At 36.7% G+C, this 22,185-nt stretch overlaps 1 protein-coding gene across 5 annotated transcripts in view; it reads right to left on the bottom strand.

Moving 5' to 3' along the window:
- The window catches only part of LRRK2 (leucine rich repeat kinase 2), a 142,144-nt gene that overhangs the window by 14,607 nt on the left and 105,352 nt on the right, over positions 1–22,185 (bottom strand). For all 5 annotated transcript variants that reach the window (XM_027592219.2, XM_027592218.2, XM_027592217.2 and 2 more), the window contains 4 exons: positions 21,574–21,764; positions 15,652–15,812; positions 4,496–4,666; positions 3,116–3,216 (listed from right to left, as the gene is read on the bottom strand). In XM_027592219.2, the coding sequence (XP_027448020.1) occupies positions 3,116–3,216; positions 4,496–4,666; positions 15,652–15,812; positions 21,574–21,764 (624 nt within the window). The remainder of the gene's footprint in view (positions 1–3,115; positions 3,217–4,495; positions 4,667–15,651; positions 15,813–21,573; positions 21,765–22,185) is intronic.

Consider the following 22,185-nt stretch of genomic DNA (forward strand, 5'->3'; position numbering starts at 1 on the left):
CATGGTGACTAAAGTTAACAATACTATACAATATATTTGAAAGTTGCTAAGAGAGTGGATCTTAAAAGTTTTTATCACAAGAAAAAAAATTGTAATGTGTGAGGTCATGGATGTTAACTAAACTTATTGTGGTAATAACTTCATAATATATATGTATCAAATCATCATGTTGTACACCTAAAAACTAATACAATGTCTATGTCAATCATGTCTTAATAAAACTAGGGGAAGGGGGGAAGGCAGGGAAAGTAGCCAAGATAATTACATAATGTTTGTTAAAGTCAGTGTATGTACTCAGCTATTTTTGAGTAGAAATTTTAAAGTTGAACAAAAATTTTTCAACGAATTATGATACAAAATCAAGAGTCCACAACATAAAGAGGGCTCTTGTTTTGATCTATTAAAATCTGTTTCAGTTCAAAACATAGTAAGCAATCTATTTCTGATAATATGGTGGAAAAGGTTAGTTGGACAAACCACCTATCTAAAAGCAACTTAAAATGCTAAGGAAATTATTTTTTTATTTTTTTAAAGATTTTTTATTTATTTATTCGAGAGAGAGAGAATGAGAGATAGCACGAGAGGGAAGAGGGTCAGAGGGAGAAGCTCCCTGCCGAGCAGGGAGCCCGATGCGGGACTCGATCCCGGGACTCCAGGCTCATGACCTGAGCCGAAGGCAGTCGCTTAACCAACTGAGCCACCCAGGCGCCCAGGAAATTATTTTTTTCATCTCTTAAAAATATTAAAGATCTCACAACATCTTAAGGACTTACCAGGCCAAAATATTAGTGAAAGACAAAATCAAGTGAAAGACAGAGAGGTCAATTGAACCCTAAAGTCAGATATTTCCTTAAAGGCATTTGTCTATTGAAGGCAAACTGATATGTGGTTTTCGATATCTTGGCCAGTGAGAAAGAAGTTTAAATCTGGAGGCTGCCCAAAATGAAGTCCAATAAAAGGTCTGTTCCCATAAAGCTGGGACCCCAAAGGGCTACATATCCCGAGTAAATGAGAACTAGGAATAAAGCCACCCCATGCTTCCACTTTCTCTGGTACAAGGAAAGATGCCTGGGACTTTACAGACAAAAGGGGAGGAGGGAGAAGAACCCTAAGAAATTGTTATCCACAAGCTTGCTCCAAAGACTTGTAGACCAGATTCCCATCACCTCGGTAGTGGAAAAAAAAAAAAATCTCAAGCAAGGAATTGAATTTAAAGCAATTTACAGCAAGAAAGTTTGAGAAAAAATGCAAAAGGCCTATATGCAAAATTATAAAACTATACTGAAAGACACTTAAGAAAACATCAATAGGCAGATAACTCACATTCAAGAATAGAACGACTTATGAAGGGGGGAAATCGGAGGGGGAGACGAACCATGAGAGACGATGGACTCTGAGAAACAAACTGAGGGTTCTAGAGGGGAGGGGGGTGGGGGGATGGGTTAGCCCGGTGATGGGTATTAAAGAGGGCACGTTCTGCGTGGAGCACTGGGTGTTATAAGCAAACAACGAATCATGGAACACTACATCAAAAACTAATGATGTAATGTATGGTGATTAACATAACACAATAAAATAAATAAATAAATAAAAAAGAATAGAATGACTTAGTATCATAAAGATAGAATCCTCTCCAAACAGAGGATTCAGATTGGAGATCTTGCAGATTCACTGCAAGTCCAAACCAAATCACAGTAGGGTTTTTCACAAAAGTTGACAAAGTGATTTTAAAATTTATATGGAAAAACTAAGCTGAAGAATAGCTAACACATTCCTAGAGGAGAAAAATAAGTAAAGAAAGGAGACTTGTAAAGTGACAGGAATTAAGACAGGATAGTATTAGAGGAAGAACAGACAAATTGACCAATGCAAGAGAACATGTATGTGGATGTGTGTGTATCTGACAAATTACAGAGTGAAAATGGCAGGGTGGGGGGGATCAATAGAAAAAAAAAGGAATAAACTATTTAATAGATGAAGCTGGAAAATTTAGTTATCCACATAGGAAAAAGGAAACTGGATTCAGATAAAAATGTCAATTCTTGATGGGTTAAGAACTTAAGTGTCAAAAGCAAAACTTTTAACCATTTTGAAGAAACCACAGGTAAATATTTTTGTGATTCTGGAAGAAATAAGGACTTCTTCAAACAGGACCCCAAAAGTAATAACCGTAAAAAGGTTGTTAAAATTTATCTGTATTAAAAGTAAGATATTCTGTTCATCAAAAGGTACTCTACAGGAAATAAAAAGGCAAACCACAGACTGGGAAAAGAAATTTGCAATATATAACCAACAAAGGATTAGTATTTCTTTTTTCTTTTTCTTAATTCATTTGTATGCAAATAATCCAATAGAAAATAGGTAAAGTAGTGAACAGGCATTTCCCAGAGAGTAAATATATATATAACCAATGAACATATAAAGAGATGGTCATCCTTATTAGTAATTAGGAAAATATAAATCAATATACAAGACAACATATTTTGGAAAAATTATGAACTCAGATAGTACTACATTTAGGGGGAATATATAGAGAAATGGCTACCCTAACATACAGATGATGGAAGTGTTAAGCTGGTACAACATCTTCAGAAAACAATATGGATATTCACATAGCCTATGACTCTGCAGTTCAACTCCTAGGTATATATCACAAAGCAGTTCTCATATATCCTGCACTAGGACACAGGTACAACCATGTTCATAATAGCAAAAAACTGGAAACAATACCGATACCCATAGACATGATCATGGGTACATACATTGTTGCTCATTCAATGAGTACAGGAACGCTAACCTGGGTAGTAAACATAAGGAAAAGAAAAACAAGAATTATCTCAAAAGTCAGCAAAGTGGCTACATCTACAGGGAAAGGAAAGTGATACAATCAGGAAGAAGCATAGGGGGACTCCCAGGTGTTATCAATGCTCTTTATTTTGAGCCCTGTGTGGTGGGGAATATAGAAGTTTTGCTTTATCACTGTTTGTCATATGTGTGTATGTGTGTGTTTATTTATATGTTTGAATATATACGTGTGTGTGAAGATTATATATTTGTACATACATGTATTGGATGTTCTGTAGAAAATATTGATAAATTTTGACTATAAGAGTACCTGGGCAGAAGTAGGCCTTTCTTGAGGATTTTCTTTCAAACACTTTTTAATTAACTTCTCAACCATGGGCCATGGGGCACAGCCATATTCTTTAACTGGATCTAAAACATTCAAAAACACATGCTCTAACATTAGACAAAGCATAACAATTGCTTCATTTCCTTTCAATGTATATGAGAGGTCCAGACCATGCAAAGGAAAACACTGATCTCCATAATCCTGTATTTAGTTTGGATCTACTTATATCACAAACTTAGAGATAATTTTGTTAGCTTTATCTCTACTTGAGACATCAAAAAAGACATCTTGATTTTTTATTATATTAAAAAAAGACACAAATACTGATTGAATAAAATAATAGATTTTTCATTGCACACCTGCATTTCACATATACTTTGAAGATACTTTTGTTCATATAATAATTAGACTTCTATGGAAGTAGTTTTTTATTTTAATATTTGAAGTTGGCAAGCATTTAATCTTCATACCCCCACAGTCGGTTTGTGCACATTTCTTTTTTACAAGACGTATGCCGTTCTTCTGGCTGGTATAAACCAGAGACCTGGGAAATGTCACTGGACAGCTAACTAGTGAAATTAGGGCAATGACCCAGATTATGTTGAAAGTTCATCCAAATAATAATAAATTTCCTTTTGCTGGGAATCTAAAGGCCCCCCCTAAGGAGGCAGGCAAAGCTATATTCCCTGTACTTGGCACACAGCATACACTCAAAAATATTTCTTAAGTTAAGCAGAAAGCAGAAAATATGAGAAAAATTTAAAAGAGTACTTTGTAGGGGGAACTGAAGTAACAGTCGAGGATGAATGACAATGTCCTAGAATTTCTTAAAAGCATGAGACAACCATTCAAAATGAGATCTGATCTCATTAGACAATCATTTGTTAATTCTTATTAATATTTACTACTAAAAATAATTATTATAAATAATTGAAGCTTCCATTCCTGCATATAAATTATCTCCCTCCAAGAAAATGAAAATACTCCAAGCTAATGAGCACATAGTTAGTTACTCTTTATAAGCACAGAAGTCACTAAGCATGGAGCAGTAACATTCAATTTTCAGGCATTCAAGCAGTAACATTCAAGCATTTCAACATTCAACATTCAAGCAGTAACAGCAATTTTCTTTTCTGAATATTATTCTACATCAATGTTAATTTGGGATTTTTTTTTAAAAGCCTAAAACTGCTATCTTTCTTACATGATTTTTATTAATGTGTCGCAGGATTTAAGAATATTCAGGCACCAAACAAAAACTCATCAGTTGTGCAGTGAATTAAGTATACAATTAAACAACTTGGAAATAAAGCTGCTGATATAAAAAATAATCATCTTTATTGTAGATAAAATAAAACTTACCAGGTAATTTTCCCTGTATTGCCAGTTCATCAAACTCATTTGGAAACTTCAAACCCTCTGCTATTCTACCTCCAGTTGTCAAAATGTCATAGAGTAGTAAACCAAATGAATAAACATCAGCCTGCTGGTTATAAATAACATTTCCTTTAGCAACTTCAGGTGCACGAAACCCTGAAAGTAAGCAGATATATTAATAAATATGCCCAACACCAGGCTCATAAACCCAAGGAGGCATATTCTTAGGTACATATGCTGATGAAGAGTCAAGGAGATGAGTTCTAAATCAGGCCATGTCCTCTCTATAAGGAGATACACAGATCAAGCCAATTAACAGCCCTGTGCTGACATTTCACCCCAAAATTACTCTTCAAAAATAATAAGGATAAACATTCAATAATTATTAATGTTTCATATTTAAAGAAATTAAGCTTAATAGGGAAAAAAAAACCTACATCATTTTTCTCATTCCTAAAAATAACTATTCTCAGGGAAGTGTTTCAAACAAAGGAGAGGTCAGGAGGGCGAGATTTCTAGACTTCACTCCAAGTCACTTTAACTTGACTGAAGTCCAATGCCTTCATTATTTCCAGAACTTGTGACTCTACTTCCTCTACCCAATGGAAAAATGAAAATAAAACTATGACTAAGATAAAACAACACCTCTCTCTCAAGTATTGGTTCATGACTGAAATTCTCTTACAAAGGGAAATAAAACCTTTCATTTCACAAAAGAGATAAATCACTTCTAAATTCTTCAAGAAAAGGGAGTAATTTCAACATGATTCACAAGAGTAAAAATATCAACAATCTCATGAAAGCCAGCTATCAAAAGAAATTGGTTAAATAATGTATGCTATGCATTAACTTAAAAATCATTTTTAAGATGACATGCTATAATGTAAATGAAAAGAAAATGTATGATATAATTCTGCAAGGAGAGAAAGTTATAAAATGTGTGGAAAAAAATCAACTGAGTTAATTTTCTTAGCTATGATAATGGTATTGTGATTATGTAAACAAACATCCTTATTCTAAGGAAATATATGTCAGTATGTTTAGGCATGGCAGCATGATGTCTGCAATTTAATTTCAAAGTCTCAAATTCAAATACAAAGAAAGAGAAAGAAAGGACAGTGTGGCAAATAGTCAATGATCAATTAATATATGAAGCGCATATGGGTGTACATAGTGCTATTCATTCAACTTTTCTGTAGACTTAAACATTTTCAAAATAAAAAGTTTACAAAGAAATACATCTAAATGTAATAACGATTATTTCCATATGCTAAAATTATTAGCTTGTATTTTTATTATTTTAATTTTTTATACTTAGAAATTTTTTCTTTTTTTTTTTTTGGGCTATGTAAGGGATTTTTTTTTTATTATGTTAAGCTAGCCACCATAATGAACATACATGAATGTTATCTTAGTTTAAATATAGAGCCAGGGAAATAAAGTATGAATTTATAGCCTTCAAGAAGTCAATGATTGGGCGCCTGGGTGGCTCAGTTGGTTAAGCGACTGCCTTCGGCTCAGGTCATGATCCTGGAGTCCCCGGGATCGAGTCCCACATCGGGCTTCCTGCTCAGCGGAGAGTCTGCTTCTCCCTCTGACCCACTTCCCTCTCGTGCTTTCTATCTCTCATTCTCTCTCTCTCTCTTTCTCAAATAAATAAATAAAATCTTAAAAAAAAAAAAAAAAAAAAAAAAAAGAAGTCAATGATTGAATTTGGAAAGAGTTCTGTTTGACAGAGTTTACCATCAAAAGATGAAGTTCAGCAGTCCTTCACCAGGCTGGAAGGACATGAAGACTCAGAAAGATGGGATGTCAGATTTGAGCATGATAGCCCCTACTGTACTGTTAACATTCTCCAGTTAACATGTTGCCACATTTGTTCGTACTCTCTTTCTACACACACACACATTCACCATATTCCCACATCTCTCTGTCTGTATATATGCCTGTCTATACAAAGAGACATATATAATAACCATTTTCTTAGAAAAAGGACACTTTCCTACATAGCCATATGTAGGTATCATAACTCACACCCTAAGCTAAAGAATTGTGTAAGTAATTAAAGACAGTTCTTAAATAGATTCCTAATCAACTATATCTGTGACATAATGTAAACATATAACAACAGCTCCTAATTCATATTGCTAGAGCATTTTATAGACACTTTCTTAAGTATTTCATTTGCTATGCACAAAAATCACCTGTGGTGGGCAGATGAGGACTTTCCATTGTACAAATAACATAATCTTTTAAAAAATGTTATATGTTTTCCTAAGGCCACAAAGATAATGAACAATCAAGTCAAGAATATATACAAATAATGAGTTATTCACACATTAGCTAGTTCATCAACAATATTTGATTACCTTTCTAGAATTTAAATGGGATTTTGGAGGCTAATATTAATCTCATCTAATTATTTATTATTCATCCAACACATTTTTGGGGTATCTATTATAGAAAGGTACTATTCAGAGACTATTAAAACGTTCAGCATATTTTCTCCCTTGATAAATTTACTGTCAGAAACACTAGGATTTGGAATCAAGGGGCCTTAGAGCAGAAAAACTCGGGGGTCACTTAGTCTAAATTTTCACCCAAGGCACACATCCTCTTACAAGAGTGTTTATCCCTCTAGGCATCAATCCACAGATGTTAGAGCTACGCAGAAGGCTAGAATTTTTTTTCTCAGTGAGTCGGGGGACACTAAGAAAGATAATTGTGAGGCTATGGAAAGAAGTATTTACTTCAACATGGAAATGATTTTAACCTTATCTTCTCTTTCAAAATAAATATCTTCATTGACACAATCCCCAGCAGGAGAACATAATCCTTATTTATATATTCAAGAAGTATCTCAACTACAATATAAGGCACTTTTAAGTGCTTCTTGAAATTCATCCAATAATTTCTAATGATTTTCTAACTTCTTGATTGCACTAACAATTTCTTCTAAAGTTATCTATGGAGCAGTAGAGGACTTTAGGAAAAAACTCCCCCAAGTAGTAAACACTGACTGATGATCTGACTGTAATCCATCAAATGGGCTGGTCTGCACCAAATATGTTGTCACAGATTGCAATAAAATGACATTTAATCAACAAAGCATGCAGAATAACGTGAGACATTTATCCCCAGTCCATACCTTTAAACACAAAAAATGCATAATATATTGCTAAAACTTGTTTCTCTGAAAAAGGTAGACTATCCACTTGAAAATCATGAATTTCAAAAATGCTGAGTAAACAGTTTAAATCAGCTTGTCCTATAAAATAACACAATTAACATCCTTGGTACTCTACCAAAATCTACACAACACTGAAACTAGACAGAGAACTTGGACAGAAATATGTAGGAAAGATATGATAAAGGTGGCATTCAGAGCAGCAGGGAAAAGACAGACTTTTTTTTTTTTTTTGGTGAGTTGCCTGTTTAAGAAAGAGAGGAGTAGCTGCATCACTCCTTACACCTAATAAACTTTTGATAAGCCAAAAGTTTGCACATAAATATATATGCATGAAAGTAGTGAAGACATATTCATAACTAAGTTGATAGTACTGGGACACAAAAGGCCTTCCTAATCATTCTCCGAAGGTGGGTGGTGAGAGCTGAAGGCTGAGAGCTGGAGAAGTCACACTGTCTTTGGAGAATTTAAAAATAATAAGCAACTGCCTGCACTGGCGCAGATCACCCCCCTCGTTCTTGCCCTTGGTGTAGCGCTGATGAAACATGTCAGGAAAATCAGACTCCAAAAGGTAAAAGAAACAAAGTTGTTTATCTGAAAGATTCACACTCTACAACAGCAAAATGCCATTAACAAGGTTGAAGGACAAACCCTACACTGGAAAAATATTTGAATATATGAGAGGCAAAGAGTCAACATTAACTAAAATCAGCTTTACAAATGAGTGAGAACAATGGACAAATGAATAAAGACACAAAAACGTACAGAACATGAAAGGAAAAATACATGTCCTCTATATCAAAGATTGCTTAGCCTCAAAAAATAAGCAAATAAATAAATACTTGGAAAATAAAAACATTAAGTTCTCATTTTTTGAATATTAATTTTGTGAAGATTAAAAAGACTAACTAAGGCCAGAAAGGGAAAAGGGTACTCTAATTCGAGTATGGAGGGAATTTTAATTGACAAACCTTTCTAAGAGGCAATTAGTGTTTCAAAATTCAGAATACGCACTCCCAGCAATACCATGCCTAGCAATTTAATGTTTAAAACATCAGTTTCATAAATGGACAATTTTAATTTACAATTATGCTAATTAAAGCACTGTCAATACATCAAAAAGTCAGAAAAAATTTAAACATACATCAAGATGTGGTTAAGTAAATTACTGTACATACTAGCAATGAAGTACTGCATAACTGCTAGAACTGATGTTTGACATAGAAAGATGTCCATGAAATATTAATGAGAAAAAGAAAACTAAAGCAGAATTTATAATACATCTATAAAAAACTTAAGCAAATCCAAATCTAGATATAGATATATCTCTCTGTTACCAGAGTGTTAAGATTTATTGCTGCTAATTTATTAGAAACACATATTTTGACCTGCGTAATAGGATTTGCTGTTTTACCTCATGCCCTTCTGCTTTGCAAATCAAATCTTACTCTAAAGTGACTTGGCCTGAGCTGCCTCGTCATGGAGTCCTTCACCTCAAAAAGACCAAAGTGATTAGGGGAAAGGGGACTCAGGGTGTTAAGACCTAAGCTCCCAATATGATCTTTGCCTGTCAGTCTAAACCACGAGAAGATCCTCAAAGCTCTTCTGCATGTACTTTATAATGGAGGACTTTCCTGGAACCGCAACTGCAAGTTCTCCCAAAATTTTCACCTTACATTTAACTAAACTTGTCACCATAGTAGTAACAGGAAGAATAAACTTTCAAGCTATTCAATGCATTCACCATGGAATTTCATTTGGGATAAAAATGAACACTTTTAATATTACCTGCCATTGGGATAGGAACATCTCTTGCATCTTTACAAAGGGGCAGTATTGCCACATGATCTATGATCTAATATTATGAACGACCTATGGTGCTCATGGACCATCTTATCACACTGCAGGGACACCCTGTTTAGCAACGACGGCCCTCAAAGACTAGAAATGCCAAGCACTAACTGAAATCCTCAGTGTACTGTTAGTTATATTAAGCTGTTCAAATAAGTCTTTTAACATGTGTCACTTCTTCCTCCAGCTAAGATGGAATAACAGGGACTAGATTTACCATCCTGCATAAAACAGTGAAATATCAGGCAAAATATATGAACCCCTGGACACTAGATGCAGGAGAGTGATCCCTGAGAGAGAGCAAACAAACAAGGTGAGTCCTCTCAGGATCCTACAGAGAGTTTCCAGCCCACAGCGCAAGGAAGGCAAACAAAAACAGAGCCTGACGCCCTCTAAGTAGAAAGAGCAGAAAGTTCAGGAAAGCAAAGGCAGCTAGAATGTGCAGGGCATTGTGTCCAGCTCTTTATATGAATCTCTCATTTATTTTTCACAACAATCCCCGAAAATAGATACTTTTATTAGGTACTATTGTTGAACCAAGAAAAGAAGCTAGGTAATTTCTCCAGCCTCGGCTAGTAAGCGGTAGACCAAGAATTCAAAACCAGACAGTCTGACTTCTCAGCCTATGTTTAACAGATTCCAGTCAGCCAAATAGTTCGCCAAGTCATATCTTATCTTTGTATCTCCAGAATCCATTGTGATGCCTAGAATATGTACCACTGAGAAAGAATAACTGAAAGTAATTGACATTGGTTTTTTTTTTTTAATTTGGATGTAAGTCCAAACTCTATTCATATTTACTCACTCTCTTAACTTTTTGATTCTATCACAGGCTAATACTTTTAAAATCTCAAGTAAATACTTATCATCTTGTTAAAAGTTTTTCCATAAATAACATTTCCCCCCACTGTGAGACAGTACCAAAATTTGAGCTGTCCATCTTACCATCGATTCATGCAGGCAATAACACTAGTTATATAATGTAGAGATGGGAAACTTTGGCCAACAAATATTTTTCAATGACTCCCCATAACTGAAAGACTATATTATTTGGCATGATTTAAAAAGCCCTTCATGACCTAGAAAAGTGTGATTATGGGCTGTGTATCAGAAATATTTGTGTGCTTCAAACACTGAAGCTGTTCTTGATTCTCATTCTAGACCAGTGACTCTTGATCTTGAATGCATATTGGAATTACCTGGAGATATTTAAATAACATCAATGTCTGGGCTCCATCCCAGACTTAGAACTTAAATCAGAATCCCTGCGGGTGAGGTCCCAAGACTCAAAAATTTGGAAGTTCTCCAGGAGCTTCTAACCTGTGAAGAGATTGAGAATTCCACTCCATGCCTACTAAAATAGAATTATAAATGATATAACCCCACTAGATACATTTTTAAAGCTCTACATGCTATCTAATACACAGCCAGAATTGAAAGACACTTAGTAAATAACCTTCCATCCTCCATCTATCACTTAGACCATTCGACTTTCTCGCAGTTATTTAAATAAGACAAGTCTATTATACCTTAGTGCCTTTTGCCTGGAATGTCTACTCTGGCTCTTTTATTTTTTTTGTTTTCTCAAACTTCCAGCTTATCCTTTAAGATATAATTCCAGAATCAACTCCTATATGAAGGGAAGTCTGAAACTTATAACTCAGTTAAGTACTTGATCCTTTGTGCTCTTATCACTCTACCTTGAACTAAATCGCCTACTGAAACTGGCAAAGTGCTTTATGATTATTTTTTATAGCCCTATTTGTCTTGGCAGAATATGTGCTTTCTGGAGGGTAAAATTTACATTTATTCATGCACATTCCCCAAATTCATCACTAGAACAATTGCTAACATGGTTGAAGCAACTGCAATATATGAAGACTTATTCTATGCTATTTATGTGGATGATTTCATTTCACCCTTAAAACAACCCCATGAGGTAGGCATTATTTTTTTCTCATCAGAATTTACAGAAGTGAAAACTGAGCCCCAGAAAGCAAATCCTGATGAACACCACACGGTTATTAAGTAGCAGCACCAGTTTGATATTTGGCAAATAAGCAATAAATTTTTGCCAGATGCATGAAGAAATGAATAAAGAATAAAGATAATTTTCCCTTGGAGAATTATCATAACAATCACAATATCAAAATAATTGGGAAAATACGATTCATTGTCTAAAAACTATTTTTAGAAATAACTTCTCAAATGAGCCTGAATTTTAACAAAAGCAATGAGTAAATAAGGAAAAGATCCATAGATCAAAAATATGAGAAATTTAGGGGCACCTGGGTGGCTTCGTCAGTGAAGCATCTGCCTTTGGTCATGATCTCAGGGTCCTGGGATCAAGCCCTGTGTCTGGGCTCCCTGCTCAGCCGGGAGTGTGCTTGTCCCTCTGCCCCTCCCCACCACCCGTGCTCTGTCTGTCCCTCTCTCTCAAATAAATAATATTAAAAAATATATGAGAAATTTATGTTAGGTCAGACTATACATCACATAGTACACAGAAACATAGATTTTCTTTCCTTTTTTACTTTGAGAGAGAATACCAGTAGAGCATGTTTCATAATCTCTATCAGGTAATAGTGTATAACCAGAGAATAATGTTTTTATCTATCCAAAGACAACTGTATTTCTATAGATGTTGGCAGAATTGGAGCCATCACTCAGCATCCACCTCGGTCAACAGTGTCGCTGTCACAGGACCCAGAACTGACTGTCATTCTCAACAGGATATGATATAAATACATCCATTGAACTGAGTTTAAGTTGAAGCGCTCCAAATTATTTATAGTTGAAAGAATCCATCCCATATTTACCTTTCGAAATGTAAACAGACACTGCATCAGTCCTTGCCAATAACTGAGCTGTTTCTAACTTGCTTTCCATCTTTGATGCCACCTGGCAGGGGCCCTGCTCCCCGGTAGGTTGGATTTGCATCTTGTATGACCCTATAGACACTTCTAATGGGCCCTAAGCTTTGGTTGCCTTATCTGTAAACCAGGAATAGTAATAAGACCTATGTCAGACAGTCATAAGGATTAAATGAGATAATCAACCCACACAAAAGTCTAAGCACAAGGCAGCACAGTGTCCGTGCCACAAAAGGTTTGCTCCCATTCCCATCTTCTCTCAGAAAACAGTGATGAACCCACTCTCATATGCACACAACAGAGTGAATGCACCACAGTAAGGGTGAAAACATACACATACACACACACACAAGTTTAACAAATGTATGGTCTTTTGTTTCTCTAGAAGTTTCCAAGTTAAAGGTTATAACATTAAGAGATCCATTAAAAGGAAAAGACGGGAGACAACTGAAATCATATGAAAGGGGACAATTTTCTTCTTAAACATAATTGATTTGGAGAAGGAAAAGTTTGGTGATGGTGGTTAGCAGTGGTGACAGTTCCTGTTATTTAAAATTTGAGGCTGAGTTTAGGGCTGAGATAATCAGAAGTGCTTAACAATAATGAATAACATTAATAATAAAGAGAAGGTCCAGGATAATGAGAAAAAAAATGCTTACAATGTATTAAGCAGCCTCGGGGGAAAGGGACAGAACAGAAAGGATCAGGCTTTGGGTTTTTCTGTCATGAACTTTCTCCATTACGTATGTTACTGCACATTGATATAGCAGATTAAAAGGATCAGTAAAAAGTATCTGGCTTGGCATGAAAAATCAACTGGTTATTGAACTCTAGGCAGGTTTTGAGCAAAACCAGGAAGTCAGGTACTTAAAAGGAAGGGCCATGAGTCTGAACAGAGTTGAACTGAGTGGCTGCTGGCTGGCCTAGGCCGCTGAGGGAGGTGGCAGGTTTGAGGCCCAGAACACAGTCAGCTGGGACCAGACAGATCCACTGTCCAAGTAGGTGGACAAGACCTCATCAGTAGGATTTCTACTACATGAACATCACGACTAGGTTGGGGTTTGGAGGGGGACCAAATTGCAGGCCTCAGTTGAATGGTCTGGCCCACCTTCATGTCACATGAGAGTCATGAGCAGATCTCACAAAAGAAGACCCCTAACCTGTGCCCACATTTTCTAAGCGGGAGTATAGGAAGCCTATGGAATTCTATCCTCTAAAATTCTTCTTCCACACCTCTACTTGACAACGTTGGCTGTTCATGGTCCCATCATTTTGCTTTGTTTATTTTGATTTTTTAGTAACTTAAGATAGTATATTTAAGCCATGTTAGAGTTGCATGTAATCTAGGAGAAAGATTTAGGATTTAAAGCCCAATAGTTCTGGATTCATTATTCATTTAGATTGAGTTCTTATCTTGACCATTTATTGCATGACTTCCTGCAAGTACAGAATCTTGCTACAGATGAGAAGGTAAAAGCTAACTTTCAGCCTTGGCATGAGGATAAGATACCATGTGTCTGATGTACCTGGCACTGAGCCTGATACACAGCTGGTGCTCAAGAGATAATCATTTTATTGTCATTAAACAACCCAGAGAAACTTGCAGCCATAATATGTACTTTGAAAGGTTTAGGAGAGGGCATACTCTACTTCCAACATAGGCTATAAATAACAAAAGAGAGGATATGTCTTTGGAGCAACAATAAAACCATGCATTGCAATCTGGGACTATATGCTTATCCAAGTTCATAAGTAGGGTGGGAGGCTGAGGGGCATGGGTAGAGAACAAGCTAGGACCTTCTGCCTTCTCAGATATCCCCCATTGTCTTCTGTCTTAAGCGTGTGTTTTAACGGAGTGCCAATCATCAAGATGATGTAACTTTATTTACAAATAACAAACTGTACAAGATCTCTCTGAAGATGGAGCTGTTCCTCCAAACATAAGTTAACCCTCCAGTTTTCTATTCCTGCTCAAACTGAAAAGGCCAAAAGACAAGATATCTCTGTACAGAGCACTTGCCTTATGACTGTTTCTTACTAATCAGAACCTGAGATTCTGATGAGCCTGAGACTATCAGGAGAACAGGAGTTGAGAAAGGGACGGAGGATCCCATGGAGTAGACAGTAATGTGAAAGAACACGTCTAAACATAAGACCGTGCAAACACAAGAGCACAGGACTGGTAGAAAGTCAGTTAAGAGTAGAAGTAATAGGATTATTAGAACAGGCATGACAAATAGGGGTTGCAGATAACCCTAAAAAGCAACATTAAACTTTAAGGCAATAAAACAGTGTCTGTGATTTCTGGAGACCATAGATATAATGATATCCAGAATAGGTACGTTTCACTTTAGATAGCAACCATGACTCTTCTGGCTATATAGGACCAAACAAAGAAACTATATTATTATTAAGTATTGAAGTATTAACTCATAAATTTTGAAGAAAGAAAACTGTAGTACAGTGTTTAAAGGTTTTAACTCCTGTACCAATCTGTAAGAAGAAAGTAGGCCTGTATCAAGAACAGTACAACTGAAAACTCTGGCCCCAAGTCTCTATCTGAAACTCTTGGATCCACAAGTATTTAGGAATTTATATTTTTTCATATTTAAGAAAGTTAATAATGATGCACAAAACATAATTATAGAAACTCTCAGTAGGATCGGGGCCAGCACCCTGTACTCAAATGTGCCGTATTTCTGCCATGAAACATACACATATTTGCACAGAGTTTGAGAAATAAAGATCATAATAAGCATCAAGTTAGTTTGGGTCAGATTTTGCTGCCAAATCAGTTATTTAAAAAATTGGGGGTTTTCAAAGTTCTCTGGATTTCAGAGTTATGAGAAAGGGTTTGTGAACCTGCATTTGGTTTGCCTCATTTTTAGGTAAGTGTGAACAATACCTAGTTTAAAATGTTTTCTGTTCCTTTGCACCACCTCTAGAATATCTAAATATTTTAAAAATCCAACTTTTAAAAATATAATTGTCATCAGTCTCTATTTTTTATTTGTTTTTGTCCCCCTGGAAAATTTCATCAGTAGATTTTTTTTCCCCCTACAGACCACAGTGATTATTGACCACAATGTAGCAGTCACAATATTCACACAAGAAATATCTGTTCACAACATGATAGGATACAGTGTTCTCTTGAGTCTCCTGAACTTACAAGAGAAGTCACTGGTTGTCCATCCTGAAGAAGGAATTAACAAGTCAACCTTCTCACCTACCTGGTGTGCCCTCTGACGTCTTTATCCCCATTCTACAGCAGTACTGAGCAATCCCATAGTCCGCAATCTTTGCAATGATGCCAGCATTGGGATACAGGGTGAAGAGCAGCACATTGTGGGGCTTCAAGTCACGGTATATAATCATGGCCGAGTGGAGGTATCTGCCAGAAAACGTACAGGCAGTGTCATTAAAATGTGATTATACTATTACAACTTCTGTCATTATTTCCTTAAATATGGATGTCCATTATGCAAAGCATCAAAATTTCTGTGCTAAGTTTAACCCTTCTACAGAAATGAAGAGATATCATAGAAGGAAATTAAAACATACGAGCCAAATACTACAAAACAAGCTTATGCTTTTACTTTTTTTAAAGATTTTATTTATTCGAGAGAGAATGAAAGCGAGAGAGATCACAGAGGGAGAGGGAGAGGGAGAAGCAGACTCCAGGCTGAGCAGAGAGCCCAACCTGGGATGGTGGGGGAGGGGGCTCAGTCCCAGGCCCCTGGGATCATGACCTGAGCAGAGGCTTAACCGACTGAGTCATTCGGGCGCCCCAAGCTTGTTCTTTTAAAACCAACCAACAAACCAACAAAAAGCAGGTCAATCTTGATAAGTGAGTGATTTAAACTTTAAGGCACAACCAGTTCAAGCAAAGTACCAGTTTTTGGGCACTTTTCTTTTGTATACCTAAGAACTATGTAAAAGGAATTCTGAATTCCCTCAAAGATCATATGACTATTTCAATTAGTTTAAAATGTAAATATGTTAAATAAGAGTTGATCGCATTTTGTTATAACTCCATTTAATAGATTTGATTTTCTTAAAACCATATAGAAGTTTATCTTAGCTTTTAAAATTCTCTCTATTCCATTTCTCTTTTGATATTTATTTTTCTCTGATTAAAATGTTTCCTAAATTTGGGGAAAATATTTTCACCTTTTTCAATAATAACAAATCAACATTAAAAAACCTAGCTCACTACCATTCGATCCAGCAATTGCACTACTGGGTATTTACCACAAAGATACAAATGTAGGGACCCGAAGGGGTATGTGCACCCCAATGTTTATAGCAGCAATGTCCACAATAGCCAAACTGTGGAAAGAACCAAGATGTCCATCGACAGATGAATGGATAAAGAAGAGGTGGTATATATACACAATGGAATATTATGCAGCCATCAAAAGGAATGAGATCTTGCCATTTGCAACGACATGGATGGAACTGGAGGGTGTTATGCTGAGTGAAATAAGTCAATCAGAGAAAGACATGTATCATATGACCTCACTGATATGAGGAATTCTTAATCTCAGGAAACAAACTGAGGGTTGCTGGAGTGGTGGGGGGTGGGAGGGATGGGGTGGCTGGGTGATAGGCATTGGGGAGGGTATGTGCTACGATGAGCGCTGTGAATTGTGCAAGACTGTTGAATCACAGATCTGTACTTCTGAAACAAATAACGCAACATATTTTAAGAAAAAAGAAAAAGAAGAAGATAGCAGGAGAGGAAGAATGAAGGGGAGTAAGTCAGAGGGGGAGAGGAACCATGAGAGATGATGGACTCTGAAAAACAAACTGAGGGTTCTAGAGGGGAGGAGGGTAGGGGGATGGGTTAGCCTGGTGATGGGTATTAAAGAGGGCACATTCTGCATGGAGCACTGGGTGTTATGAACAAACAATGAATCATGGAACACTACATCAAAAACTAATGTTGTAATATATGGTGATTAACATAACAATAAAAAATTTAAAAAAAAAGAAAAACCTAGCTCACTATCAATACCATAATCTGTTCAAAAATGTAATTTACTTTAAGCCCAATTCTATTATGAATTAAGATTAACAAAAAAACATTTTGGACTGAGAGTTGGAATGAGTAAAACAATGTCTTGGGAAAGGTGATCTTGGATGATGTTAAAGTCATTCCCCTTAGAGACTGATCCAATCAAACATAAGCAGTAGAGTTGGACACTGCAGGTAAAGATTAAAAAACAAAATAAAGTTTTAATCTTAACCAGGTCTTGTCCATTCTGTGCTCCAACAACTAAAGTAACTCCATTACCACCTTTCCTTACATATTCACAAAATTCAGATCCCCCCTGCGCCCACTGTCTTCCCTGCTCCATGATGTCAAATTTGCTATAGCTCTCCACGTGATCTCACAGGTAAATTATGACTTATCCTGAAAGGACAATATTTTACAGAACTTAACAGAGGTAAATTTAAATCTTTTGTTTGTGGCTTTTGGTTTGGGTTCACATTGTATCCATAAATATTTACTCCATTACCTACTACCATCACTGTTAGAGGGATCATGAGCAGAGTGGCAGCAATGCTAAGAAATTCCCACCGCATGATGGCCTACAGTGTATGTATCATTTAATTGCATCAGCTGAAGCAGAACTTTCTTTCTCTTCCAGGATGTAGTCAGGACATTTGACGTTAGGCCTACTCATTCTGCTCTACATATTTTTGGCTGAAAAATAAGATAAATGTACTAACGAAGTTGACCTTAACAATAAGTAATGGACTAGAAAGAAAAATTTGCTAAGAGCTTACTGAAAGGCCATTAGTTACCCTTGACTTGCTGAAGAGAAAAGCTGGGAGATTAAGAAGAAAAAAGTTAAAGCCAAGTCATGTATAATTGAATAGCATCCAAATCCTTCCTAATGCATGCCTCTTTCAGAATATTTATAGAATATAGACTCTCTCACAATACTTCTCAAAGGTTAAAAAAATAGTTAAACTTAATTTGAAATAATGTCAGTGGGAGGGAAAGATTAACTGGGTTAGTTAAAATGTTCAGTTATAGAATTTAATCTTAAAAAGTACAGTTTTAATAGCTTCTTACTAATAGACTAGCAAAATAGTTTTTGATATATTAACAAGTACAGATCTTGCCCTACTGAAAATAATTCAGCCATAATTTATGCATTATGTGACAATGATCACTGCCAAATATTTTATTAAAGTAAACTGGTCTAAATGCTGTCAGTCATTCTTTAATTGTGATATCACCAGTGTTGCTAGGAAAACCCTTTCCTGATAATTTAAAGTAAACTTTATCTCACCCTAAGTAGAATTATTCTAAAATTCTAAAAATGAGATGCATTCATTCATTTAACAATTATGTATTGGGCATTTAAGAAGGTCAGTCAGTCACCAGGGGATATAAAGCCATCATTAAATCTCTGCTTTTGAGGAGTCACACTTTAGAAAGAGAGACAGGTAGTCAAACAGGGTTGCAGAACTGTGGTGAGTACCAAATGCTAGGAAAGCCAGAGAGAGAAAAACAGATGTAAAGATAGCAAAGCAGACTCGGCCACTAGAGTGTAACTTTTCAACCTTGATAAGATTATATATATATATATATATATATATATATATATATATATATATACACACATATACATATATATATATATATAAAATCTCTGCCTTTGCCTCTTTAGCACCTAACACAAAGTCTTGCATAGAGCCAACTCAAGGAACACGTGCTAGAGAGGCCATCTCTTCATGGTGCAGTTGAATGTCACTGTGGAGATGGTATATGAGCAAATTCTACAGGAAAATGAATTCTGTAGGCAGACAAATCTGGGGACAAACACCAAAACAGACATGGATGTCAATGAAAAGTCAAGACCTTCAGCATGATTAGAATGGCGAGTGAGGGGGCAGTGGAAAGGCAGGAGGATGGAGAGAAAGGAAACAGGCATACACAAAGAGTTTTGATGCTACTCCAAGGAGCTTAGACATACTTCACAGATAATTTGGAACTACCAGGGAATTTCAAGCATAATTAGATTTTTATTTTGGAGAAATATTCTGATAATTCCGGTAACTCTCTAGACCAAGGCAGCAGTAATAGCATAAAAATCAATGAATCGATGAAAAAAGATAATGTGAAATAGTCAAAGACCTGGTGGTCAAATGGACACTTACTTTTGGGAGGAGAGGAATAGCCTAGATGTGACCACAATGATCTTCGTCAGCAAGTGGGAGATACAAGGGAAAGAGCAGATTCATGGTAGGAGGACGTAGCAGAGAAAGGAAACTCGATTTTGTAAATAATGAAACTTATGGGAAATACAGGTGACCACATCTTCATAGGTAATTGAGAATTATGATTAAGAGCTCAGGGAGAGGACTGAATTAGAAATGAAAGCTAATAGTTGTAGGCACTACTGTAAAAGAATATGGGAATGTGAAAGAAGTTCTTATATATCCCTCTAAACAGCTCCATCATTTAAGGGACTCCAGAGGAGTGTGATTTTATTGTTTCTTTCTACCTCTGTAGTTATAGTTTTATGCTGAAATATATTTGAGGAGGCAATCCCTAATGCTGAGTTTTTAAAAATATACTTAGTGCTGGTAGAAGACAGAAAGCTACTAAAATCTACTAGCCTCTTATAAAGATCCAGAAAGTTGTCCCGGCATTAGGCTAAGAAGAAATCAGGCAAATTAAAGGAAAATATGCTGAGGTTTAATTTACTTCATCAGAAACTGCTGGATTTGTTATTTAAAGTCTCAGAGAACCAGAGTAAGTTATCTCAGAGATGAGGTCTTTCAAACAGTCGTGAATGAAAAATAGTAATTCTTCACTTTCCAAATAAACATTTTGGGAAATATGTGGAAGAATTAGGGGAAAATTAGGATCTGGTCTTAGTTAAATTAAGGAAAGCTACTGATCCAGCTCTGAAATACATGAGACTTTGTTGCACATTATCTAGATTAATTTAATACACGGTTCCCCCTGGTGTTCAAAAGCAGATATACCCAGCCAAACCCAAACCTCCACAATACTGTCTCATTAATAATCTGTAAGTTTTTCAGTAGTTTCTGGACTCTTTCAGAAAAGAGTTATTTTATGTTCTTGTTCTATTCTCTATACACTATCAAGTTATATCTTCTTGGTTTGGTTTTATTTGTTTACGAGCAGTGTTTTCGTTTTCCTTACCATTCATTCCATTTACATTTCTGGAGACTGCCCGAGAGGAAAAGACGCAGTCCCATATAGAGGAATAGGTACTGCTGTCCTCCCTCCCTCTCTCCCTCACTCCCTGCTCTCTCTCTCCCCACTCCCTCTACTGCCAACAGATATTTACTGAGGGCCCACTGTCCCAAGTGCCAGGGATAGGAAGGTGAACAAGACGGCAAGTCCCTGCTATCGTGGCCCTGACATTCTAGTGACAAAGACAGACAATGAACAAACTTTTTGGAATGAAGGACTACTCCATGGTGAAATATGTACATGAGGAGATGGGGCCAGTGGAGGAGGAGGAAATCCAGACTTTAATCTGGGAGGTCTTCAATTATCACAAGTCCTTGAAATGTTACGCATTAAGTATTAGTCACACACAGTTTACAGACTCTAACAAAAAGGGTTTCAGAGGTGTAAAATCACAGTTACTACGTGTATGGAGCAGTGATTTCTCCCAGTCCCTTTGTCTCCAAAGACCATGGCCTTTCCACTCTCTTGTGCCTTCTGGGGCCAGGTGGCTGCAGGGTTGGGTGTGCCCCTGATAGTCAAATCATTCCAGTCCCCTTCAGAAATACAGACCAATCTTTCCTTATTAGAATTATCCATGAGAACTGACACTTTCCTTGACACTTTGAAACCTAACATATTTTTTTAGGGGAAGGAGGACACTACAGCATTAACATCCTGAGCTCTGGAGCAGGACTCCTGGGTCCAAACTCTCCTTTCACTATCTAGGAGGTTCTGTGTGGCCTTCCCACTCTTACTTTATGAAATTACAAAATCTGATCAGGGAAATGGTAGTTTTTCCCTCAAGTTGTCTGTGAAATGTCACTGGGACCTAATGTTACTGGAAAGTGCTATTCTCCAAGCCTGGGAGTAAGTTCGGGCTCACTCTTGTCACATACTGAGTAGAAAACCCCATGACCGAATTAATTACCTCAAGCCATCAGCCACATGCAGTGCAATCCTGTGCTGCAGGGTTCTGGTGAGACTTCCTTTGTCCTGCTGAAGCAAGCGGTCCAGCGAACCCTTGGAGGCCAACTCCATCACCAACATGCGAGGACGAATCCCAGCCGCCAGCAAAGATATTAAGCTGGGGTGATGGAGGTGGCAAAGGACCACCAGCTCCTGTGAAAGTAAAAAACATTTACACGTACTACAGCCCCAATATCTCCTTCCTAAGTGTCTCGACACTTTGGGCATGGTTTTCTCTGGGAAACTGGATTACAGCAAATGTTCCATTTCTTCCCTGGTCTTTTTGTATTTTCCACATATTCACGAATAAATGGCTTTTTAAAACTGTATTTTGACCAAACATGTTAAGTTCTGTCTTTCCTTTTGCTCTGTATTTTTCAGAAGATTTAATGCAGGGATGGTCCACACACTGTGGTTACACTACCAGGTCATGTCGTTCTTACCTAGTGAATCCTACTTGGCCACGGAGTACTCCTCGGCCCAGGATTCTGAGCAGCCGCTTCTAATCAACTGCAACTAGCAGGTGAGGTACAACCTGCCTATCATTAATGGTTCCATGACTAGACAAGTTTCC

Source organism: Zalophus californianus, chromosome 9, assembly GCF_009762305.2.
Source record: "Zalophus californianus isolate mZalCal1 chromosome 9, mZalCal1.pri.v2, whole genome shotgun sequence".
Lineage (NCBI taxonomy): Eukaryota > Metazoa > Chordata > Mammalia > Carnivora > Otariidae > Zalophus > Zalophus californianus.